The 27,629-nt window shown below is 35.7% G+C and overlaps 1 protein-coding gene across 4 annotated transcripts in view; it reads right to left on the bottom strand.

Annotated features, from left to right (window-relative positions):
- Positions 1-27,629, bottom strand: part of SMPX (small muscle protein X-linked) — a 100,312-nt gene that overhangs the window by 27,138 nt on the left and 45,545 nt on the right. For all 4 annotated transcript variants that reach the window (XR_011163421.1, XR_011163420.1, XM_069063419.1 and 1 more), the window contains exon 4: positions 24,036-24,190. Coding sequence is in view for 2 of the 4 variants with exons in the window: in XM_069063419.1 (XP_068919520.1) it covers positions 24,050-24,190 (141 nt within the window). In the remaining 2 variants the exon portion in view is untranslated. The remainder of the gene's footprint in view (positions 1-24,035; positions 24,191-27,629) is intronic.

Below are 27,629 nucleotides of genomic sequence, written 5' to 3'. Positions count from 1 at the left end.
GTTGCTGGTCAAAAATACAAGGCAAAGGGGGTTAAGGGAGAGAAGTACCTTGAAATTTTCAAAACAAAAAGGCTTTGAAACAAAGTGGTTATCATTTTATATTTTTCAGTGTTAAATGTGTTGAGGCTGGAAGCCAATGAACATTCTAAAAGCCACATAGAGTTTGACTGCCTCCTTCTGGGGAAAAAATGCCTGCACTTTATTCAGCATTCTTGTATCTATTAAATGGAAAACCATCAGTCTAGAAATCCTCCTTCTTACATGTCTGAAAGGGCTGTAACAGAATCATTTCAGGAACTGAAAATTAATAAGTCTTTCCATACTCAGTGAGGTTTCTCATAGTCTCTGGGTAAATGTGTGGAGCTATAGTTCTTTTTAGAATTCCAGTACTTGGACTACAACATTGGACAGATCACTCACAACCTCAGGTCAAGTATTTTATCATGGGTCCTGGGTCTGTAATAGTCTAAGACCATGATGCATTCTTTCAGCACATTTGATACTTCTGAAAAAGGGACATTGAAAAGTCATATTAGCCAAAATGAAATGGAATCTTTTGTTATTATTGTTCTTACCACCAATGAAGTAGGTACGAAAAGGGAACTTGAACAAAGAAATTCAGATAAAAATGTAGATAGATAGATCAATAGATAGACAGATAAAGTGTTATGAATTCTCTCAAGAAACAGTGAAGCATAAAACTTATCTTGGACAAATTGAGGAGACTATAATAATGGCTTGAAGTTTTTAAACACTTTACATATATTATTTCTGATCTTCACAATGACCCTATGAAATACATGTTATTATTATCCTCACATACATACATATATAAAATACATACATATACATAAATATGTTTTTAAGATAAATTTCCATTGATATCCCTTGGTTTTACATCACCTAAATTTCTCCCTGCATCCCTTCTCCCCCCTCCCAGAGAGCAATTTCCCACAACAAAGACTTTCTATTGAAGAGGAAAAGAGGGAAAAATCAGCAAAACCAATCGACATATGCAAAAAAAATCTAACAATATATGCAATGTTTCACACTTGTAGCCCCCACTTTGTCAAAGAAGAATAAAGAGGAGGAGAAAGACAAGGAAGAGGAAGGAGAAAAGGAGGTAAGATTGAATGACAAGGAAGAAGAGGTATCCCTTCAAGTCTCTTCCAACATTTCTCAACATTCATTTTCAAGTCCATTAAACAAACATTTATTAAATACCCACTATGTGCTTAAGTCCTGAGGATACAAAGGAAGGTAAAAGATAGTCCCTGGTCTCAAGGAGCAGGCTACATGTAAAGGGAAATGTCAAATCAGTCCAGTATCTTTGCCAAGAAAATGCCAAATGGAGGCACAAAGAGTTGGGCACAACTGGAAAACAACCAAACAGGTATATGGGAGGCAGACAAAACTCCTGACTGGGAGAAAGAATGCTGTGTGTTAGTTCTTCATATCACATTAATGGACTTATTGAGTTGTTTTCAGAGACATTTTTGTGAGAGACACATGGAGAGCGAAACTACAAACATGCTATTATTCATCATTCTCATTTATCCATTAAGGTTCCCTGAACATACCTACTAAAAAAAACTCAAATTTAGCTTGAATTTCTTTTTAAATTCAAATTCAAACAACATCAAGGCCTCCTACATTGACTATGACTTCTATTGAACATAATAAAAGGATTCATTTTCTTTACACTTATCTCAATACTTCAATGAACCTGTGACCCGTGACATCTGCTTCAAGCACTCTCTCCACTGGTACAACTCACAAGCCATGCATGTCCAAACATCCCATGTGCCTCTTATCCATGCCTTTCCATAAGTATCCCCCAGGATCTCTACTCAACCCTCTCTAGGCCTTCTGGTTTCTTAAATAATTTATGGATATGTAGCCATTTGTCAGGTTTTCTCCTACTTACTTCACCCTCTTTCTATATTCCCAGGTCACCACCTTTCCTTATCATGCATGTCCTTGAAGTTTTGTATACCACTTCTGCCACACAAATTATTATTGTTTTTTAAATGTTGCAGACTAATTATATCTGCCATGATTCTTTTCTTTGGGTCTTCTATAATTTTAGTTCTTATGATAATGTAGTGTTACACAGTTCACAGCTCTATAACATTACTGGGGGACCACTGATGGTTTAAAAAAATAGTAAAAAAAAAAAAAAAAAAGGATGGTTTTTGCAACAGTGAGCAGTTTGGTGTCTTTAAAGGCTCTCACAAATGAGATCCAGCACTCTGTCCTCCTCATATTCTGTCCTAGCTCATTGTCCCTCTGAGACATGGTACCTGCCCAAGGGAAATGTGCTGTTTAACTAACTCAGTGGCTTGTCTGATCTAGGAAATCTGAATTTTTCACCCACTCTTTTCCTGGTGTGGATGGTCAGGCCAATCTCTTTTGAGTGATTATGGAGCATCACAGGGGAGCAAGTTAGAAAGTGAGCAAAAAGGGAAAATAATGTTCTCTACTACAAAAGAGAACATTGGCAAGGCATCAATAGGAAATCCTTGTATTTTGATTTTGTGTAGCTCTGACATGACAAAAATCTTCCAAGATTCTGGTGAGCACCTTTAAAATATACTATAAATAAAATAAACAACAAATATAATGAATGCAGAGAATCATGGAAAGACTTGCATGAACTAATGCAAGCGAGATACAGCAGAGCCAAGAACACAATGTACACAATGACTACAACAACATAAACGGAAAGAACAGCAACTACAAAGTATTCAAAAATACTGTCTGATTCCCAATCAAAGTAGTAGGGGAATTGGAATACTTATTGTTCCCCATGGCTATTTCTAGGCTTTCTCTCTACCACTATGACTCAGTAATTTCTCCTGGAGCTCTCTCATTTCTCATCTCTGTCTCTTGGCTTCTTTCAAATCTTAGCTAAAATTTTACCTTCTATAAGAAATCTTTCTTCCTTTTCTTTCTCCTTTCCTTCTTTCCTTCCTTCCTTCCTTCCTTGCTTGCTTTCTTTCTTCATTTCTTCCTTTGTATCTTTCTTTCTTGGCAATGGGGGTTAAGTGACTTGCCCAGGGTCACACAGCTAGTATCTGAGACCAGACCTATCCAGCACTCTATCCACTATGCCACCTAACTACTCTTACACAGCAATATGCAAACTCCCCCTTCCTGCACAAGCGTTGGTTACGTATTTATTTATGTCTAAATATGTGTCTAATAATGGATGTGTCTATTAATTTTGATGTGTCTAAAGTGTTTGGTGAGGTCTTGAAAACAATTTGTCCTAAGTATTTTGCTGTGTGACTTCAGATAGGGCATTTTACTTCTGTGGTCTTAGTTTCCTCTTTTATAAGATGAAGGGGTTAGAGCAGGGGAGATGGACGGTCCTATCCAACTCTAAGATTCCATTCGTGCTCTCCTCTGTTCTTTCTGTTTTGTTCTGTTCTCTGTTGTTTATACTGTTAATTTGTACCTCAAAAAAGATGTTTGCTCAGTCAAGGTAAAGTCATTCTAGCCTCTCTCTAAATCATTGCAAATACCAAATTAATCAAGTATGGATGAATGAGAATTTTTGGTCAATTTTAAACTTACTAGATCTATTTGATAAATTTCCTGAATTAATTGGTCCCTCTGAACCAAAAGAGCAGCTACCATCTCCATAATGCCCCAAACTGGGAGAAGCCAAATAAGTTTATTCACTACTCTGTGTTAGAGTAGTACCTGTTGTTTTGCATGAGAAGACTTTTGAGAGACAAAGTTATGCCAATTTTTCTATCCTTCCCTCTGGGCCATCTGTTAGCAGGACATACTTTGGGATTTTTTTCTTTCTGATTGTAATGATGAATTGATCCTAACCATCAAAACTCTCAAATTCAGGATTCTCTGTAACCAGCAACACATAGGTCCAGAACAGTCATCTTTGGCAACTTAATATTCTTTCTTTTTTTTCCCTCCTGGGAATTGAACAACTAATTGAACAATCAATTGAACAACTAAGGTTTGAACAACTAATTGAACAACTCAGGATCAATCCAGCAACATGGACCTTATTTGTATAATACTCTTACAAGTGACCTAATGTGCCTGGGGCCAAGGCCAGTGGCTGTGAAGAAAGGGCACAGCTAATAATTAGGTAAAGGATTTTAATTTAAGTTGCAGACTACTGACTTTCTCCTCATGGATCTTCCTCTTGCCCACGGACCACAAAATGTGAGGGAAGCTGAGACAAACAAGTCTGTCACGATGCAATGGCTTCCTGCCTGATTACATGCTGTGTGATTCAGCCACTCAGCTCTTTGAGTGGGCTGTGCTCAGTGTGAGAGTGGAGGGACATAAAAGATGCAAGTAGAAGAGGATAGGGCAAGGGGCAGGGGAACAAAACAAATGTCCCTGACTGCTCTTCACACGTATGGCGAATCCAGGTTCAATACAGTATTGGGTTCAATATGTTTTAGTTTGTGCAAAAATGGAGCATGTGTAACTCAGATCTATTTATGAATTTTTCCTTCTGCTTCTATCTCCATCTGTCTCCCCCTGCTGATCCTTCTTTCTTTTAATTTCCCTTATACATACATACATACATATATTTAGTCAGTAAGTTAACAATAATTTATTAAGCTCTTAATTTGGTAAGTAATGTGGACACAGAGAAAGTCAAAAAAACAAAAATTAGTCTTTAGTAACAGTCTGATGGGAATGATAATGTGTAAACAACAGGGAGAGAAAGAGAGAGAGAGAGAGAGAGAGAGAGAGAGAGAGAGAGAGAGAGAGAATAAGAGTAGACCAGGAAAGGCCTCCTATAAAAGGTGTTTAAAAAAAGAGGGGTTCCTTATTAAACCGAGGCTATTCTAGCTAGAGATAACACATCTGAAATAAGGCTTAGTATTTGAAGATCTAAAGTAATTTTAAATAATTTCTGGACTGCTTACTGCATTTTGGCACTTCTAAGGTAAAATAACCCATCAAAAAGCTATTAGTGGGGGAAAGTCATTATATGTATGTGAGGCTCAGTACTGGAACTCAAGAATAATTCTTGGTTGGTATGCAAGCAACATCTGTGATTTTCAGACTGATAATATTTCACTGAAGTGTACCTTAGTCCTATTTCAGTAAGATCTTCTAAGATTGTTGCTTTGTTATTTCAGTCATGTCCTACTCTTTTAGGGTTTCTTGGCAAAGATACTGAAATGGCGGGAGACCAGATTTGAACTCAGGTCCTCCTTACCTCCAGAGCTGGTATTCTATTCACTGTGCCACCTAGCTGCCCCTAAGTGTTGAACAATATGACTATAATAATACTTTTCCCATAAACAAAATCATTTGGTTTAATTTCTCTAAGAATCATGTCAAACATCTCAAATTTAAAAGGGAAAGAAAGTTTTCAATAAATCATAAACTTTGTCCCAAGATTAACCCATTAGGTTCAGTTGAAACCCTAAAGAATGATCTTGGATGGGCAGCTAGGTGGCACAGTGAATAGAACACTGGCCCTGGAGTCAGGAGGACCTGAGTTCAAATATGACCTCAGACACTTAACACTTACTAGCTGTGTGGCCTTGGGCAAGTCACTTAACCCTAATTGCCCCTCCAAAAAGAAAAAAAAAGAATGATCTTGGGGATCATTGGGGAAGTCCTTTAAATATCTAGGCCTAGAATATAAAGAGTATCAATTGGACTTGGACTTTGGAAAATTGTAATTTGGATTTCTTAGGGTTCCCATGAAAGATTATATAAAGCCTTTCTGTGCTTTCATATTTATATATAACTATCTGCCCTTTGGATATTTGATTCTGTAACATCATATTCAAAACCTTCACCTAAAAAGTTTCTTTATAATTATCATTCTTACCTATCTCTGTGTTTCATCAGAATTGCTCATGGGCCTTTTTATTTTGTGCTGTCATGTATACTCACAAAATACTCCATTGCCAATCCAGGTTTCTTGCTAGGAAATCAAACATGAAATCTTATGAATATGTATTTTAATATAATGCCATTTATGCTGGTTTATTGATTGAAAAAGAAATACAGCAAGTGAATTTACTGCCTATTGCCATGACTAGCTTAAAACCTTCTCTTATTTACCCTAAAGATTTTTTCTTTCTTTTCCTCTTTCTCCCATCCTTCCTTCCTTTCCTTTTTCCCCCCTTTCTTTCCTTTTTTTTTAATGTCTGCACTGGCTGCAATAGTTTCTGGAACAAGGGCTTCTTCCAGAAAGAAAAAAAATGTATGAAATCTTAAAGCAGTTAGACCTGGTGAATTCATTGAAACTCTGACCCAGTAAGTGGTAGCAATAAAAGAGACCATTCTAAAGCCAGAGGAAAATTATCCTCAACCAGACAGCAGCATATTCCAGCATGAAGGCATTCTATTCAAAAAGAGAGAACACAGTTCCTAGAATCAGGTCAAAGCATCACATATTTCAAAGTTTGTGACAAAAATTGCCCAGTACAGTAAGAGTGGAAATTTCCAGGCGATGGTTTCTGAGTTTAGATCTGTGTAAACCAAATAACTGACCTCACTATTGATGGAGGAGAAGGAAAGCTTGTGAAATAACAAGAAAAAAATTATGCAAAATGAATTATCCTGATTACATGTCAGAGAGATGACATTTCACATCATCTGTCAAATTAACTGTAATTTATGCAAGTATGTTAACTAGATGCAAGAGAACAGAATATACTTCCAAATTATGTATTAGTTTTTTTTACCTTTGGTGTCATAGATCTCCACTGTTTGACCTATGAAACAGAGTTAAATAGTAAATCTCACTAGACTTCAAATAAGTGCCAGTATTTCATTGAAACAGTGTACTGAGAAGACAATTGGATTAGGATGTAGGATACCTCCCTTGAGCAATTCAATTGATACCTCTGTTTTCTTATCTGTAAAACTAAAAGGTAGGATTAAAGGATCTGTGTTTTGTTCTACCTCTAACATTCTATTATATGCTTTATAGTGGGTTTAAAGATAAGATTTCCTCCCTAATTCTGCTTAAAACTACTTCTGTTTTCCAGTTTTTGATTATGCAATAAAACTTCATAATGTAGGGATCATCTATAGAAGAGTCTTTACATAACAGGGGAAAAGTTATCACTGGTTTTTTTTTTCCTTTTGCCATGTATTCTGCTCTACATTTAAGGAAAAAATGGAAATTTACAATTTTTGTTACAAGTTGCAAAACAGACACCACCACCCCCCACATACCTTTTTTTGCATAATTTCCTATGTGTTCCTATGCCTGTATTAGGCAATCTTTTGATCTTGTTGTTTTACAGATGGGAACAGACCCCAGTGAAGTATTAAATGTGAAAATATAGCCAACAAATTTCTGGCTAAGATGGAGGTGTGAAAGGTTGTAGAAAAACCTAGCTGTCCAAAGTATACACCAGCAATGATCAAAAAAGCACCAGTTGGAGTAATGGTGAAAAAATCCAAGGAGAAACAGTAGGTAGCTATTTCATCAAGCCTCTAACTGAATAAAACAGAAAAAGTCAAATGCCTCAAGAAGAAGGATACTACCAGGAAACCCAACATAAACATAGGCTAAAACAACATACCAACAGCAGGTATAAAAAGGATGGGAAGGGAAAAGAATAACAGAAGTTCACAGAAATGCCCAGGCTGAGCTCAGAAAACTACAAATCTCTGACCAAGGACACTGGAGTTTGGCAGGGCTCTGAGCACAGACACATCAAGAAAAGTGAAAACCAGAGGCAGAAGCCCCCCAAACTGGGGTTGGGACCAAAAAGGACTTGAGAACCTCATCCGAGAATATGGAAATGAGTTTAGCCTGTTTCTGGGGAAGAAAAACTCAAATCAGAAAACTGTAGCTGAAGATAAGAATAAACAAAAGTAGACATCAAATTTCCAAATTATTGAAGAGATATTGTGGATCAAGAGACACTCAAGAAAGTAAAACCAGAAGGAGTAAATAGCTCTACAAAATTACAAGCAGAGCCTCAGTGGGAAAAAACAATGTTGTGGTCATAATGACTACAAGACAACCTGAAAGAATTGAAACAAGTTACAAAAAAGAATGGAAATATAAGTGAAATACTATCATGGTTTTGGAGGAAAGAACTGGAAAATAACATATTACCTAGAAAAGAAAGGGGGCAGCTAGGTGGCGCAGTGAATAGAGCAATGTCCCTGGAGTCAGGAGGAATGAGTTCAAATCCAACCTCCTAAACTTAAAACAAAAAAAAAAACTAGCCTAGTGACCTTGGGCATGTTATTTAACCCAATTGCCCTACCTTCCCCCCCTCCAAAAAAAAAAGAAAAGAAAAGAAAGTAAATGATCCTACCATTGTGAAGAGCAATTTGGAACTGTGCCCAAAGGCTATAGAGCTGTGCATACCCTTTGAGCCAGCAATGTCACTGCCAAGTCTGTATTCCATAGAGATCAAAGAAAAGAGAAATGGACTTAAATGTCCAAAATATTTGTAGCAGCTCTTTGTGTGGTGGCAAAAAATGGGAAATCAAGGCAATGATCATCAGTTGAGGAATGGCTGAACAAGTTGTGGCATATGATTGTTATGAAATACTAATGTGCTGTAAGAAATGATGAACCAAGATGGTTTCAGAAAAAAACCTGAGAACTTTCACATGGACTGATGCAAAGTGTAGTGAGCAGAACCAGAAGAACATTGAATACAGTAACAGCAATATCGTACAATGATCAGCTGTTATTAATAGCTATTATAATCAATACAGTGGTCCAAGACAGTTCTGAAGGACTTAGGAAAATGCTATCCACCTCCAGAGAAGAATTGATGAAGTCTGAATGCAAACTGAACCATAGTTTTTTTCTTGTGTGTGTGTTTGTGTGTGTGTGTGTGTGTGTGTTTTGGCAACATGGTTACCATGGAAATATATTTTGCATGCTTTTATATGTATAATTCATTACATGTCTTGCCTTTACAATGGATAGGGAAGAGTTGGAAGGGAAGGAGAGACTTCATTCAGATTTTTTAAATGAGTATTTAAAATAAATAATTTTTTAAAATAAAGTAGAAAACATTACACAATTAATGGATTTCTAAAAGCTAGAGTAGACCAAATAGAAATCAATGACCCCATAAAAAGTAAGAAATATAAGAATAAAATTAAAAGTTTGAAAATATAGAAGAAATGAGGCCTTCATCAGAGAAACTTGCTATAATTTTTTTTAAAGGAAACATGTAAGGTGAATTTTCCCCTTAAAACTTATTGAGATTTTTCTGTTTTACATTACAAACATTTTAAGATTGCTCCTACCTTATGAGTTCTCTTATAATAAAGTAAAACAATCATATAAAACTAATAATACAGTAACTTCATCTAAAAGCGCATACAACATTATACATGATTAACAGGAAATTATTTTCTCTTCTTCCCATCCACCCTCACCCCCACTGAAAAAAAAAGAGAAAAGGAAAACAAATTCCTTGTATCAAATACACATAGTCAAGCAAAACAATTTCCCTCATTGCCTATATGTGAAAAATCAAAGTGTCATTCCGCCCCCTAAGTCTCTCTGTAAGGAGGTAGATAGCATGTTTCATCATCAGTCTTCTAGAATTATGGATGGTCATTTCATCCATAGTAAAATGACCTCTTTTAATTATTTATTATTTATCTTGTATGTAATTTGTATATATATTTGTTTACTTATTTCCCCATTGAATTGTGAGCTTCTTGATGACAGTAACTGTCTTTTACCTCTTCTTATATTCCCAGTTATAAAGGTCTCATTTCTCAAATATATACTGAGTATTAAACTTGGAGTTTAACCTATATAAACTGATTAGATTAATCTATATAAACTGACTAGTCAAATTCATAAAAATAACCATTTCACAATTAACAAATAGTCAAAGGGTATGAACAGGCACTTTTCAGGAAAAAAAATCAAAGCTATCTATAGGCATATAAAAATGCTTTAAATCATTATCAGTTAGAGAAAGGCAATTAAAACAACTCTGAGGAACCACCTCACACCTATCAAAAATGACAAATGGTGGAAGGGATGAGGCAAAATAAGTACATTAAGAACTGTTGGTAGAATAATGAACCAGTCTGCCCATTCTGGAGAAGAATTTGGAATTATGCCCAAAGGGCTATAAAACCACATATACCTTTTGATCCAGCAATACCAGGACTAGGTCTGTACAAAGAGATCAAAAGAAAAGGAAAAGGACCTACTCATACAAAAATGTGTATAACAGGTCTTTTAGTAATGGTAAAGAATTGGAAATTGAGGGGATGTTCATCAGTTGAGGAATGGCTGAACAATGTGGCATATGGTTGTGATGGAGTTCTAGTGTGCTATAAAAAATTATGAGGGGGTGGTTTCATAAAAAATGGCAATACCTATCTATATAAACTGATGCAAAGTGAAGTGAGAAGAATTGGGAGATCATTGTGCATGGTAATGGTAGTATCGTAATAATGATCAACTGTGAAAGATTTTACTACTCTGATCAATACAATGATCCAAGATAATTCCAAAGGACTCGTGATAAAAAAAAAATGCTATCCACTTCCAGATAAAGAATCAATGAACTCTGAGTTCAAATTGAAATATACTTTTCTCCCTTAATTTTCTTTTGCTTTTTATGATATGGCTAATATGGAAATGTTTTGCTTGATTTCACATGTATAGTTGGTATTATATTGTTTGCCTTCTCAGTGATTGTAGAAGGAGTGGAAGGGAGGGAGAGAATCTGGAATTCAAATTTTAAAAGAAAATAATGTTAAGAATAAATAATTTGATAGGTGGCACATTGAGTAAAGCATTGGCCCTGGAGTCAGGAGGACCTGAGTTTGGTTCCTGCCTCAAACACTTAACACCCACACAAAAAAAACAACTAGCCATATAACCTGGGCAAGTTACTTAACCCCAATTGCCCTCCAAAAGGCAAAAAAAAAGAATAAATAATTTGGGGTTTTTTTAAAGACAGTTAAAAAAAAGAAAATATTGATGAAAATTTAAAATGTCTACTATTCAAACAAATGCCCAGGGGAAAAGGTAAAGAAGAGTTCACTTAAGACTCCCTGAATACCATGATCAAAAAAAGCCTGACTGTCATAAGAAACAGGCTAGATCTACTAGAACTGGAGAGAAAAGCAAAAACATAAATAATCTATTTATGACCTCTTGAAAGAAACTCCAAATGAAAACTCCCAGGAATGGCATGGCCCAAATACAGAGTTTTTATGTCAAATAAAAAATTATGCAAGCAGCCAGACAAAAAGGATTCAAATATTAAACCTTAGAACTACAGTCAAGATCAAAAAAGTTGTAGCAGTAAGCACTAGAAGGAAGAGAAAATCATACGATATGATATTCCAAAAAAGCAAAAGATTAAAGGATTAAAACCAAGAATAACTTCCTTGTAATACTAAGTATAATCTATGAGGTGGAAAGGGGGAGAGAAATGAACTTTTAGTGGAAGAGAGGACTTTTAAATATTTCTAGTGAAAATAGACTGAGCAGAAACTTTGATTTTCAAATATAAGAACCAAGAAAAACCTGAAAAGGTAAATACATTTGATCAACCAGAAGGGTTTAAACAATGTTAAAGTATGTACATTTTAACAGAAGAAGAGACTAATGTTCCTTCAAAATATTAATGTCTTCAAGGATAGCAAAAAAAAAAGCACTAAGTAGGATGAACAGATGGACTAACCGCTGTGTTGTTTTAAAGGTCTTAAGAGAAGGAATAAAAGGACAGGAAAAGCAATATATTCAGGAAGAAATAAGAAAGTAAGGGGTTGAGCTTTCTACATCTTATATAAGCTGTATAATAAAAAGAGTTTATAAACATAGAGAAATGTGTGAGAACAGTGGTCATCACATCTGATCTTTATCTGAATAGGACAAAGGAGGGTTGAACATTTGTTCACACATACACATATATAATCGTAGTGATATATTACACTCAACAGGGAAACTAGAAGGCATAGAGAAAGAGAAGAGAGAGGTTTTAGAAGGAAGGGTTACAAACAAAGAAGGCAAAGAGTGAAAAAATAAAAGGATAAAATGGAAAGAAATTCACAATTAACAATTACAACTAAACATGAATGGTATGAACTCACCCATAAAAGAGAAGAGAATAGATAGCATAATATATTAGAAAGCAGAAACCAACAATATATTCTTGACAAGAAACATACTTGAAGCATAAATATTCTCACAGAGTTAAAAATGAGGACATAGTGAATTAGGTCAAGTTATATGGGTAGAGATATGGGATATTCTATAGATATTTGTTATTATTTTATTAAATACCTCTACTGTGAAACATATTCTCTGACTAACTAGTAAAAGGAGAGTATTCTTATCCACAAAGTACATAGAAACTGAGGAAGCTTACCTCATGGGTGAGGTAGGGAAGGGAGAGTCTTCTACGTGTTACAAAGTCATCTCTATTATTACATATGTGAAGCTACGTGGCACAGTGGATAGAACACTGGGCCTGGAGTCAGGAAGACTTACTGATCTCAGACACTTATTATTTGTGTGACCTTAGGTGAGTACCTAAACCTCTGTTTGTTTCAGTTTCCTCATCTGGAAAATGGAGATAATATTAGCACCTACCTCCCAGATTTGTTGTGAGGATCAAATGAGATAATCATTGTAAAGCACTTATTACAATGCATGACATGTAGTAAAAGCTACATAAATGCTAGCTATTTATTATTATTATATTATTATTGCTGTTGTTGTTATTGTTATTTACAATCAGCATGAGGTGGGGGGGGGGGGGTAATAGAAATGGTACATTTTTTTTCTCCTGAAAGGGCTTAATAATGCTTAGGTTTTAAAATGGGAAGTGTTCTGGGGATCTCCTTGTGGCTTAATGAAATGGAAGATGTTTAACTTAGGGTGAAATATTGAAACGATCCAGGATGACCTATAAATATTTTCACTCTGGATATTCATCAAGAGCAGCCTTGTATTTTTCATAATCAAGCAAAAAACTGAGTAAATAAGCATATAGATTCCAAAGGAATCTGTGCATAGGAAATCCTCTGTAGTAAAAAAAAAATGGAATCATGTAATAACAGCCAAATTGCTGAAATGTTATGTGGAAACAGAGCCTTGTTCTTCCCCCTGCAACAATTAGCTATAATAATTCCCCTCCTGGACTAAAATATTTGCAAATTCATTTTTAAACTAAAAGGTACATTTGTCAAATGTGTTATTTCCTGTGGCATTGTGGATTTTTGTTTTTGTTTTCATTTTGGTAATAGCTATATTAGGGGAGGCAGAGCCAATATGACAGAGTATAGGCAGCAACCCAACTGAACTATCTCAATATTCCCTTCCAAACAACTTTAAAATAACTCCTCAAATTAAATTATATAGCAACAGAGCCAGCAAACAATCAAAGTAAGACATTTTCCAGCCTAAGACAACTTGGAAGGTTGATATGAGAGGTCTATGACACTGGGATAGGAGCTGGCCCCAAGTGTAGCAGAAGCACCAATGATGAGCCCTGAAGGTGGCAAGATAGTAGCAGCAGCTTCAGGAGCCTTCATCCCAGAGCTGCAGGGGGTCAGACAACTGGTCAAAAAGAGATTACCCCTTGCTGGCACTGGGTACAGTTAATGCTGATTGACAATTTTTTGCTCATAAGCAGTTCTATATCACAGTTCCAGGGTAAGGAGAAGTATTTGTGATCTATCATAAGAGAACAGGGGCCCTGATCCTAGTTCAAGGCAGAGAGAAAGACTAGCACTTTAAGGTGCAGGAGAGCAGTGGTCCTGGTCATCATTCCAGAGCCAAGAAGAGGGGTAGTGCTTGTATATGCAAGGCAGCAGGGCCCATTCTTAGGCAAAGACCAGAGTTCAGACCACAAAAGAAGTGCTCACCTCTCCCTGGATCATACAACCTTGAAAACACCAAAATCTTGTAAACCCCTAGAATTAGCAGCATGAAAATGTCTAAAGTTCAGGATGGTGCTTTTCCCCCCCTTTTTTGGAGGCAGAAAGGCAGGTCAATTGGGGTTAAGTGACTTGCCCAAGGTCACACAGCTAGTAAGTGTTAAGTGTCTGAGTTTGGATTTGAACTCCTGACTCCAGGGCTGGTGCTCTACTTACTGTGCCACCTAGCTGCCCCTAGGATGGTGCTTTTCTACCTTAAGGTGAGCAGAGCCCAACTTTAATATAAAGTTCAAAGTCAAAAAATAAGTTGTAAAAATGAGCAAACATTAAACAAACTAACTAAAAAAACAAAAAGAACTAGACCATAAAAAGCTACCATAGTGGCAGGGAAGACCAAGACATAAACTCAGAAGAAGACAACAATGTGAAAGTGACTACAAACAATGCCTCAAAGAAAAATGCTGATTGGACCCAAGTCCAATGAGAATTCTTGGAAGAATTAAAGAAAGTGGTAAGAGTGGCAGAAGAAAAAATTTGAAAAAATAAATGAGTGATAGAAGAAAACTATGAAAAAAGGAATGACGACTTGGGGGGAAAGCACCAAAAAAAGCTGAAAAAAAGATCTCCTTAAAAAGCAGAATATCCCAAATGTGCAAAAGAGGTACAAAAGCTCACTAAAGAAAATAATCCCTTAAAAATTAGAATTGGGCAACTGGGAGCTAATGACTCCATAAAACATTAAAAAACAATAAAATAAAGTCAAAAGAAATATGAAATATCTTATCAGAAAAACAACTGACCTGGAAAATAGATCAAGTAGAAATAATTTAAAATAATTGGACTACCTGAAAGTCACAATAAAAAAAAGGCTATACATCATATTTCAAGAAATTATAAAAGAAAACTGCCACAATACCTTAGATTGAAAGAGTAAAATAGAAATTGAAAAAAAATTGACCAATTGCCACATGAAAGAGATTTCAAGATGAAAATTCCCAGGAATATTATAGCAATATTCCACAGCTTCCAGGTCAAGGGAAAAATATTGCAAGCAACCAGAAAGAAACAATTCAAATATCATGGAAGTCAGGATCACACAACATTTATCAGCTTCTATATTAAAGATGTGGGGGGCTTAGAATATGATATTTCAGAAGTCAAAGGGGCTAGGATTACAACCAAAAATAACCTTCCCACCAAAACTGAGCATAATCCTTCAGGGGAAATAAAAATATTTAATGAAATAGAGGATTTTCAAGCATTCCTGATTTAAAAAAACACAGTTGAATGGAAATTTTAATATTGAAACACAAGGTTCAAGAAAAGCATGAAAAGGTAAACATGAAAGAATAATCTCAAGAGATTCAGCAATGTTAAACTGTTAACATTCTTATATGGGAAGATGATAATTGTAATACCTAGAACCTTATTAGAACCCTTAAAATTAGTCTACATAAACAGAGGGCATGAGTATGGGTCAAATGTCTGTCGGGGATCTCGAAAAGTGGAGTGAAAAAAAAGAGATGCCCTGAAAGAAGGGGGAAGGTAGATGCAGAATGAGGGAAATTATCTCACATAAAAGAGCTTTTACAGCATAGAGAAAAATGAGGGTATGGCAGGCAATATTTGAGCTGAGGTTGAAATATATATGTGTGTGCATGTAAGTATATAAATAAATATAAGCATTTGTTTATACACTTACACATATATATATACATACAAACACACATATACATATGTAATATACACACTCAATTGAATATAGAAATCAATCTTACCAAACAGGGAAATAGAAGGGGAAGAGAATAAGAGAAAAGGGAGGGAAGGGAATGATAAAAGAGAAGGATTAATAGAAGTGGTTAGAAGCAAAGCATACTTTTTATGAGGGACAGGATAAAAAGAGAGGCAGAAAGATAAACAGAAGCAAATATAATGGAGGAAAATACAGAGTAATCATAACTGTGAATGTGAATGAGATGAGCTCACCCATAAAATGAAAACAGATAGCAGAATGGATTAAAAATCAGAATCCAGCAATACATTGTGTACAAAAGATATACCTGAAACAGAAAGACACACATAGTGTTAAAATAAAGGACTTGAGCAGAATCTCTTATGCTGCAGCTAAAAAAGCCAAAGGTAGCAATTGCAGACAAAGTAACAGTAAAAATAGACCCAAATAAAAGAAATAATTAGGAAAATTACAGTTTGCTAAACGGTAACCATAGACAATGAAGTAACATTTTTGCAGCACACTTCTCTGATAAAGGCCTCATTTCTCAAATATATAGTGAAGTGAGTCAAATTTATAAAAATAAGAGCCATTCCACAATTGATAAATAGTCAAAGGATATGAATAGGTAATTTCCAGAAGAAGAAATCAAAGATACCTATAGTCATATGAAAAAGTTCTTTAAATCACTAATGAATAGAAATTGCAAATTAAAACAACTCTAAGGTACCTATCAGAAATGACAAATGCTGGAGGGGATAAGGAAAAAATAGGTTCACTAATAAACTCTTGGTGAGGTTGTGACTCGTCCAACATTTCTGGGGAATAATTTGGCACTATGCAGAAAGGGCTATACCAGCTATACCACTACTAGATCTGTACCCCAAAGAGATCAAAGACAAAGGAAAAGGACCTATTCATAGAAAAATAGTTATAGTATCTCTTTTTGTGATGGCAAAGAATTGGAAATCATAGATATGATCATTTGGCGAATGGCTGAACAAGTTGTGGTATATGATTGTGATGGAATAATATTGTGCTATAAAAAATAATGAAGGGGTTATTTTCAGAAGGAAAAAAAAAACATGGCAAGACCTATATGAATTGATTGATGCAAAGTGAAGTGAGAAGAACTGGGAGTTCATTGTGCAAAGTAACAGAAATGTTATAACAATGATCAACTGTAAAAAAACTTGGCTACTCTGATCAGTACAATGATCCAAGACAATTCCAAATGATACATGATGAACAGTTGATGCCTACCTCCAAAGAGAGAACCGATGAACTGAAAGTGAAAAATGAAGTATAATTTTCTTACTTTATTTTGAGGGATATGGCTAATATGGAAATATATTTCACGTGATTCCACATATATAATTAACTTATATTATTTTGCTTACCTTCTTAGTGTGGGGGAGGGTTGGGATGGAAGAAGAGAATTTGGGACTCAAAATTTTAAAAGAAAAGAATGTTTAAAATCATTTTAAAAGAAAGGGTAATAGCTGCATTATACTTTCTTATAAACTTAGGTCATTTGCTATAAGTACCTTATTTCATTATATCACTCTGCCCTCCTGCCAACTCTATTAAAATCATCTCTTGAATTTGTCAGCAATGATAATGAATGTCTCATGTCTTCTTCAAAGATGACATTCCTCTGAATTATTGGTCTGTAAAAATGTCTTATCCAGAAAGAAAAGCTATCCATTCAAATAAAGTCAGCTGAATCCTTGCAGAACAACTTTCTCAAACTTTTTCATACTTTTTCTTTTTTCTCTTCTAAGGAGAACAATCCAAATCCCCAAAATCTTTGAACTATTTTCTGGCATTTTTCTTCCTCCAATTTGCAGAGAAACAAAGGATCAATGAATTAAGTGGCAAAACTTTGAACTCATTTGTTATGGAAAGAATGCACTTAGCCCTTACTAGATATTGGTATAATTTCTTATGTGGGTTGCCCTAAGACCCACACCCTAAAGGATTTGGAGAACACAGTAGGATCCAGTTGACCTAATATTATGTAAAGGTAGGAACTGTTTCATTTTTGTCTTTCCATTCCTAGCCCCTAGCACATGGTAGTTATTTGATAAATGCTTGCTAGCTAATTGATTGTCAAGGGTTTCTGCACTGATATACAAGGATTTTACTATGAGGCCAAAGTGAATTCCCCCTGAATGGAGCAGCTAAACATTTCCTCCATATTCTGGTTCTGTGGAACCCATGAAATTCACAACCAAGGTCAGTATGTTCTACTTTGGGACTGAATTGTGAAACTAGAGGTTATGGATTCTGCTAAGAAATTAGGAACTATGGGGCGGCCAGGTAGCACAGCGAGTAAGAGCACCGGCTCCAGTGTTGAGAAGACCTGGAGATCAAATCCCGGGCTCAGACACTTAGCACCCACCCAGAAACACCTGGCCATGTAACCTTGAGCAAGTTACTTAAGCCCAATTGCTTAGGTGCGGCCAGGTGGCTCAGCGAGTAAGAGCACCGGCTCCAGTGTTGGGATGACCTGGATTAAATTCGGGCTCAGATACTCAGCAGCACACCCAGAAATAATAACTGGCCCTGTAACCTTGAGCAAGTTACTTAACCCCAATTGCTTTAAAAAAAGAAATTAGGAAATATTTGAATTTATAATCCAAATTAGATCCTCTCGTACTATTTTCATATAAACCCCCTTTTCTCCAGCTAGACTGGTCAACCAGTCATTAGTTGAATATGTTATGTACCTTCCTGACTCTGGTTCCTCTGATCCTTTCTTTATTCTTCTAAGAATTTTAAGCGGGGGGGGGGGGGGGAGAATAAAAAAAAAATGAAAAAAAAAAACAAAAAAATAAAAGGATTGAGAAAAGAAAGGAGAAAACATGCCCTCTATACACACACATATACACACACACACATTTCTTGGATGCCTTTTTTTCCTACCAATCTGACTCACAGAACTATAGAATTTCAGATTGGAAAGGGACTTCTACAGTTATTGGGCTCAACTTCTGCCTAAAAAAGAATCCCCTCTCCAATATGCCCAAGAAGTAGACCATCTTCCAACTTTTGTTTGAAGACCTTTAATAAGGGAAACCTACTACCAAGGCAGTTGATTCCACTTCTGGAAAACTTAACATAGTGCCTGACACATAGTAGGTGATTAATAAATACTTATTTCCTTCCTTCCTATCTCCATCAAATTTCATACTGATAGATTTTGTATAATGCTCCATGTCAACTGCATATTAAATAAGGAAACCATCATCTGCCTTTATCTAAATAACTCACAAAATATCAAATAGCACAAAGCTCTGAGCCACTGTATACCTCCTTCCAAATTCATATTAAACAATTAATGAGTTCATTTTAGATATGTCTGTTCAATTCCTTGCAAATCTACCTACATTGTAATCTAGTTTATATCTCTCCATTTTGTTTCTAAACAAAAATAACATGAAAAACTCTATTGAATGTTTTGCAAAAGTCTAGGCAAATGATATCCATAAAGTTCCTCTCTTCTACTAGCTTAGTAACCCTGTCAAAGAAAGGAAATAAAGTTAGACTGATGTAACACAGTGGCTCTTTGTGATCAATTCTTCATTTTCCTGCTGTTTATTATTCATATATATAATAATAAGCCAAAAATTTTTGCCTAAAATTTGAGTCATGTTAATTGGCCTATAGTTTGTAGACTTCCCCTTAAAAAATAGTTAAGACATAACTGGTCTTCTTACATTCCTCTGGAATCTCTTCCATTCTCCATGATCTTTCAAAGATCATTGACAGTCACTTAGCATTCACGTCTACTAGTCCTTTTAGCACCTGAGTCTGAATTTGATCTACACCAATGACTTAAACTCATCATTTGTCTAGATGTTGTCTTACTCTCTCCTTACCTATCTCTGATATCAACTCCTATTACACATATTTGTTTTATACTTTCCAATTTAAAAATCATTCTGGTTTTTTTTTATTTTAATTTCAGTTCTGGGGGCAGCTAAGTGGTGCAGTGGATAGAGCACTGGCCCCGGATTCAGGAGGACCTGAGTTCAAATCCCACCTCAGACACATCACACTTACTAGCAGTGTGACCTTGGGCAAGTCACTTAACCCCAATTGCCCCTCCAAAAAAATTTAATAATTTCATTTCCAAATTCTCTTTACCTCTAACCTTTCCCCCATTCATTGAGAAGGCAAGAAATATGATATCCATTAATATTATTCTTCTTGGTAGATAAAAATAAATCCAAACAAGGTATGAGCAGCACTATCTTATCTGTCATCAGTTATTATAGTAGCATCAGCCTCAGGCAGCAGTAATATCACTTCTTTGGTCTTCCTCATATATTGGCCCAATATATTCCAGTCTTACCCCCAGTTTGGAGTAATTTATATAGATATTCTGGCAGGTAAGACTTTCAATGTACTTTTGAGTTTTTATGGAAGAATAAAATAGCATAAAAATATATACTAGTTCTTTACACAATTAGAATTTTTAAGGAAAAAATCATGATCCAAACCTTGATGTTAGAAGCACTTTTTCAAAGTAATAAAAAAGTAGTTTTATTTTTGGAACCTGATACCTTTATGAATATTTTACTGTGCTGGAAGTTTTGCCTTTAACCATTTATCCTAAGAGTAATGAATCAACTTTCTTGCCCATACCAACTAGTTATCATACTAGATTCCTCCTTAAGCTACATACACTTTAGAACCTTCCAACCAAACTCCTTCTGGAATCAGAGATGAAGTTAAATCTAGAACAATGTATATTTAATAAAAGCATTAGAAATTTATATGTCCAACCAATGAGCAAATTTGTTTTGCTTGACTATCTACATTTGTTATGGTTTGGGTTTTCTTTCTCTTTTTTTGTTTTACAATTGAGGGGAAAGGAAGGAATAGGGGTTAGGCATAGGGTTCCCTCCCATACCCTTAAATGAAAAGAAAACAAAAAAGACTGGAAAAATCATAGACAAATAGGACAATTTTGAAAGTTACATGTTTATTATATGAATATATTTACTATATGAACTATATGCTATGCACAGTTCTCAGTTTTACCTACAATCCACTTGTGAAAGTGGTCATTTTATTGAGTGTCTTTTAAGCTCAGGGGTTTGGGGTCTTGTTTTTGTTTTGTTTTTCCTAAAGAAATTCATGGGTCTAAGTTACCTTCTTTGATAATCATATCAATAAAAACCATAAAAAGCTGATTTCCTTTCTCTGAGCTTTCTTATAAGTGATGAAGTTTCTTAACAACTACATTAGAAGCTTTTACCTCAGTTGGCAAGATGCATAAAAGAAGGATTGAATAAGAATAAAGAAATATTAGTTTTCTCACTTATGCCATAAAAGTAAATTATGTTGCAACATGTTTTAGCTAAGTCCCTCAAAATATACATCATTTACATCAAAGTCCCTGAAATTCTTTCAGCAGTTACTGGTCCACCACATTTTGTTTTTACTTTTGTTTCTTTAAGTATGCTAAAAATAATCAGAACCTGCTCTTTTATTTTACATAAAACAGTTTTTTTCTTCCTCTAGGCTAAAAAGAGTGAGTTTCAGAAGGATATTTTCAAATGTACCAGTTAAGTCAGGTTAGGTGTGACCCAAATAACTTGGCTTCCTTGAAGCCAGGTTGAGCTATGCTCACAGAACAGAATGCTTGTTCTGATTCTGTTCCCAATAGATGGTGAATTCACTTCAGGATGCTTGGCATTCTACATCTTATTCCTCTATTTATATAACTAGCAAGTTCTTCATTAATATCAGTGAGGGAGTCATTTCTGGAAGCAGAAGAAGAAGTATTCTAAATGGATGAACAAATTCCTCTCTTATTAACCCAATGTAGCCCTCTCTCATTGTGACCTGACTGATTCTCATTAGTTCAGTCTACTTGGGGAGCAGGGAGAGTAGTGCTATCAGGGTCAGAAATGGTTTTGTTGCAAATTTTAAACAGAGAGAATTTAACCCACACGTCCAAAGGAAAAGAGGAATGATTTGAGCTTAATGCTCCTCCTGCTGGCTGAATTCCCATTCAAGTCCATGGGAGGTTGATCCACAGATGGAGTACTGGATGCAGCCCCAGGCAGGAAAGATTACTGTTGTGTGGATTAATACCAAAATGAAAAGAGAAACACAGTCTGTGATCTTGGTGTTTCATCTGTTCATATTCTAAGTTCTCTGAGGGGATCCTGACTCTATAAACTGGAACTGGGCTGTGATTCTAGGTTCTTATGACTCTAACTAAGCTGGCCAAGGGACTGTTCTGGAGGACTGGTCTGTATGCAAGTATCTGTCATTTTGTTTCCCCGACACATTACTCTGCTGAGGGAGAGTCCTCTGGGACACTGCCCTCTAATAGATAGGCAGAGACCTCAGGACACTGTGAGGTCACTGTTGGAGACACTGCTGCTGAGGGGATTCTGAGAGCAGAGTGGAATGAGAGCACACTCCTAATCACTAATAGAGAAATGCCAATTAAAACAACTCTTAACATTTCACTTCACACCATGCAAACTAGCAGAAATGGAAAAATAAATGGGAATAGTCAATGTTCAAGAGTCTTTGGGAGCATAGGCACACTGATAACTGATTGGTGAAGCTTTGAAGCAATCCAACTGTATTATTTCAGTTTGAAATGATGTAAGGAAAGTAACTACAGCAAGGTATATTCATAGTTGCATTCTTTGTGGGAATAAAAATTGAGGAACAAAGTAGACCCCTATTGAGTGAGGAATGACTGAAAAATATTGTGGTGTGGAATATTATTGTATAGTATGAAATTGCATATGTGAAGAATTCAGAGAAATATGGGAAGATTTGTGTGAAATAATAGAGAAAAAAGAAAAGAACTGAGGAAAAAAATACACAAAAACCAAAGCAATATAAATGGAAAGAATTAAAACAAAACTGAATGCTATGTAATTATACTGAATAAAAGTGGACACAAAAAAGAGCTGAGAAAATATACTTTCCTCCATTCATTATAGAGTTTGGAACTATAGGTACAGAATATTGTATATACTGTCAAACCTGGCCTATGTGTTGCATGACTTTATTGGATTGCCTTTTTTTCTTTCCTTTTTAATCTGCGTTACAAGGGAAGGCAGATTCAAGAGAAAAATTAACTCAACAACGTAAGTGAAAAGATTAATAATAGGAAGTTAAATTCTGAGTAATGGAAAAACCTATAAATGTCCTTATGAAAAGAAAGGAAACATACCTCTTCTCTCAGAGCAGAGAGGTGGTATTCTCTCAATTACTTTTTCTTGTCTTATTCTTATAGCTAGAATTTCTAGTGCAATATTGAACACTAACAGTGATCATGGACATTCTTGACAGTAGGACTACAAGGATGCTTGTTTTATTCCATAAATTAAACATAAAATTTTAAAAAGAAAGATTTAAAAATAAGTCACTTAAAAATGAGTGTTAAAAATTGTCTTTATATGTAGTTGGAAAAATAAAATACTATTAAAAATAAAATAAAAAATGCTAGGATAAAATATTGCCAGATAAGGTTTCTGTAAAGGATGCTTTTGATTGTTTTTCTTTGTCATAAGAGAGGATTCAGTCTTGAAGGATGGGTTTGGAAATGACTGTACAAAGACAAAAGGCATTGTGTGGTGTATGGTAAAGACCCTTCATAGGATTTAAGGCTGCACTTTCAATTCAGTTTTTCTGTGAAAGCAAGCTGTTGACCCAGAAGTGTTCCAGGAGAAAGCATGGGAACACAGGATGTAAGCACATCTGCATGTAATATATTAAATCTGTGGGATCACCATATCTGCTTGTTCTCATAGGACTATGAGTGAAATAAGTGAAAGCATTCTCATAAAAAGGAGACAGTGCTTTAAATTCAAGCTGGGTTTCTGTGGCAGATAGGCCTAAGTTCTGCTTTCCTAACTGAAACATACTGCCAAATAAGTTATTAGATGCTTTCATTGGTTTTCATTGGTTGAAGATTGTTTCCTTGTTCCTTATGCTAGATTGTGAGGCCAAGCTCTCAGCCAATGAGGGTAAGGTCGGTGGGAGGGGATATCTACCTTAGGGTATATAACCGTGGTTTTTTTCTCTGTAACTGGTCACCTTCCACTAGTCCATCCTAGTGGAGGTGACACCCCTTTCTTGCAATAATTGAATAAATGCTTTCTGTTCCTACCTTGAGAAACCTCTGAGTTATTGATTAAATTTTGGGTAGGGGTCTTCTACCCCACACAGCATCAATAAAATGTAAGTTTTAAGAAGAGAGGAAAATGTAGCAGATACCTAAAGTAAGGACTTGAAGGAAAACTGGCTGGGCTCCAACATACCAACGAATACCTGACAGAAGTACCTGTCCTTTCCCACCCCACCCCCCCAAAAAAACTCTGGAATTCCAGGCATCATTTGCTTGGCTTTTTTTTTTAACCATTTTACCAAAGTTTTGGGCAATTAAGAAAATACTCACCTTTCTCTTTTTGACTACTGCTCAGCTTTGGGGACATATTTTAGTTCACTTTTTACATTCTGGATCTCTGATAGGTTAACTGCAGGTCCTGGCAGTTTCTTCGCTCCTGGAGGTACCTTCTTCTCTGTACCTTCTTCTGTGGTAGGAGGAAGACTCTGAACAAAGAGGGAGAAAAAAAGTCACTGGAGTTAAGAGGCAGCCAAGATTTTTACTCTGGTCACTGGTACAATATCCAAAAGGATCACAAACTGTTATAGATCACCCAGTATAATTCTCTCATTTTGCAAATGTAGAAACTGGATCTCCAGAGATGAGGGAACTTGTCCAGGATCACACAGTCATTATCAGAACGTGGACTCCAACCCATACCTTCAGAATCCAAACCCATTGCTCTTTTTCGAAAAATTATGTTGAACATAGACAGCAAAAAATGTTCATCTCTATTTATATAGTATAACACAAAAAAGAGGACTGTATTGGTAATTATGAATCTCAGTTTTATGTCAAATTTTTAAAGTATAGAAGACCCACACATTACTTTGAAAACTATCTTGCTTATATGTACTTTCTTTCTAACTTCCTTCTGTTCCCTTTTAAATTAAAGAAAAACTTCAATGGCTTTCTCTGTCTCCTGGTCTCTCTGTCTCTGTTTCTCTGTCTGTCTCTGTCTCTCTCTCTCTGTCTCTCTCCCCCTCCTCCTTATCTCCCTCTGTCTCTCTTTTTCCTTCTCTCTCCATCCCTCCCTCCATTTCTGTCTTCATCCATCTCTCTTTTTTGCCATCAATACTGATAACTCCCCAGACACCCTACCTCCAACTAAGAGAGAGAGAGAAATATACACAGTTAAGCAAAATGAGTCCTCAGAGTGACCGCATCCAAAAATATATCTCTTTCTACATCTCGAGACCATCACCCCCGGGCAAGTCAATTGTTCTTGCTACTTTCCTAGGAGTTGGGGGGAAGTGAGTCATGCAAAAAGCTCAAAGATTATGTTGTCTCTACCATGACACCCTTTTATATAGAATGAGATTAATTCAAAAATTCTCTGGGCATTTATTATACATTAAATGCAATACATGTTCATATTACTCCTGGGATGATCTCTAATTATACCACACTTTTAGTCATTTTCTTCCTCATAATACTGATGGTAAAATATTTAAGCAGACAGTCCAACTGATGGACCTCAAGTTCTTGAGGGCTTCCTGTGCAATATTTAATAAACAGGTGTGGAGGGGAAAAAAATGTCATTGTGAATTATAAATCTGTAACTAACACAGAGATACTGGAACTCTGCCCCAAGATGCCAATATTCCTGGGGGCTGGTGAATTTCCCTGCCACAGTGATCACAGTCCCTATGCCTTGCCTTATGGTCTTTTTCCAGCCCACACCATTCCACAGTATGACCCACCTACCCCCAGCCTGTTACACCCCAGCTCCTCACCTAGAGAATCACCTCTCCCTCAAACCCTGTTTTGGCACAGTCTGGATTCTAATGGGGACAGGAAATTCCCTTTCTTGTCATGGCTAAACACATGGCCAGATTATTCTCAACTGAATTTGCCCATCAAAAACACCTAGTTCTAATAAATTCTATCGATGCTTTTATTAAAAGTGAAAGGACAAGCCACATCATTTTCCTATACTTCAGTTTTCTCACTAGCAAAAAGGGAGAGTTGAAATAGATGGTCTCTAAAGTTGCATGTAAAAAGATGCTTTCCAGCTCTAAATCCTAGGATCCTGTAAGTAATATTATATCCTTTGAAGGGATTAAAATGACAGGATAACATGAGAAGTTGTTCTTTTTTATCAAATTTTATATTTATTTATATATTATATATAAATATATATATATTATTTTTATATTATATTTATTTTTAGTTTGCATCATTCATTTCCACAAGATTTTGAGTTACAAATTTTCTCCCCGTCTTTCCCCTGCCCCCACCCCAAAACAGCAATCCTACTATATACTCCCTACCCCAATCTTCTCTCTCCTATATCCTCCTCCATACCTCCCCCCAACTTTCCAGTAGGGCAAGATGGATCTCTATACCCCAGTGCCTGTATATCTTATTTTCCAGTTGCATGTAAAAAATTTATATATATATATATATATATATATATATGTGTGTGTGTGTGTGTGTGTGTGTGTGTGTGTGTTTTAAATGTTTTTTTAAACATTTGATTTTTTAAAAATCAGAATTTTGAATTCCAGATTCTTTCCCTTCCTCCCTTGTCACCACCTTGTTACTGGAAAGATAGGCAATTCAATATAAGTTGTACACATGTAGCTAAGCGAAATATTTCCATAGTGGATATATTGTGAAAGACTAACTATATTTCCCTCCATCCTATCCCACTCCCCACTTGTTCTATTCCCTACTTTGACCCTGTCTCTTGTCAAAAGTATGTGCTTCTAACTACCCTCCCCCCAACCTGCCCTCCCCTCCATCATCCCCTCTCTCATCCCCTTCCCCCTACTCTCCTGTAGGGTGATATCCTATATAGTGTGCATGTCATTCCCTCCCTGAGCCAAATTCAATGAGAGTAAAGTTGACACATTCCCTTTTGCCTTCTTGTTCTTCCCCTCCATTGTAACAGCTTTCCCTTACTTCTTCTATATGAGATAATTTACCCCATTCTGTCTCTCCCTGTCTCCTCTCATTATATTACTCTCTTACATCTCAATTTTACCTTTTAAGTATCATCCCTTCCTATTCAATTGGTCCTGTGCCCTATGTCTATGTATACCTATACTCATATATAAACACACTCACATATGTATTCATATACCCTCCTATATAGATATATATGTATACAAACATATGTATATAAATAAAGATGTTTATATTGCATAATGTATCATATAAATAAATAAATATAAATAAAATATATTATATAAATAATGTATTTATAAAAATACATTTATATTCCCTCCAACTATTCTCATACTGAGAAAAGTTTCATAAGTTACAATTATCATTTTTCCAAGTAGGAATGCAAATAGTTCAACTTTGATAAGTTCCTTATGATTTCTTTTCCCTATTTGCCTTCTCAGGCTTCTCTTGCTTCTTGTATATGAATTTAAAATTTTCTATTCAACTCTGGTTTTTTTCATCATCAAGAATGCTTGAAAGTCCTCCATTTCTTTTAATATTTTCCCCTGAAACATGATACTGTTTTGCTGGGCAGGGGATCCTTGGTTTTAATCCTAACTCATTTGACCTCTGGAATATCATATTCCAAGCCCTTCAAACCCTCAATATAGAAGCTGCCAGGTCCTGTGTTATCCTGATTGTGTTCCTACAATATTCAAATTGTTTCTTCTTGGCTGCTTGTAATATTTTCTCCTTGATTTGGGAACTCTGGAACCTGGCTATGATATTCCTAGGAGTTTTCTTTTTGGGATCTTTTTCAAGAGGTGATTGGTGAATTCTTTCAAACTCTATTTTGCCCTCTATTTCTAAAACATCAGGGCAATTTTCCTTGAGAATTTCTTGGAGGATGATTTCTAGGTTCTTTTTTTCTTTTAAAGCAATTGTGATTAAGTAACTTGCTCAAGGTTACATGGCCAGTTATTTTTGCATGTG

The sequence above is a fragment of the Petaurus breviceps genome, unplaced genomic scaffold (assembly GCF_028583685.1).
Source record: "Petaurus breviceps papuanus isolate PSGF00001 unplaced genomic scaffold, PetGlider_PUasm1.0 90574, whole genome shotgun sequence".
NCBI lineage: Eukaryota > Metazoa > Chordata > Mammalia > Diprotodontia > Petauridae > Petaurus > Petaurus breviceps.
Note: the sequence above shows the minus strand (reverse complement) of the source record. Positions and strands in the feature narration are given on the sequence as shown.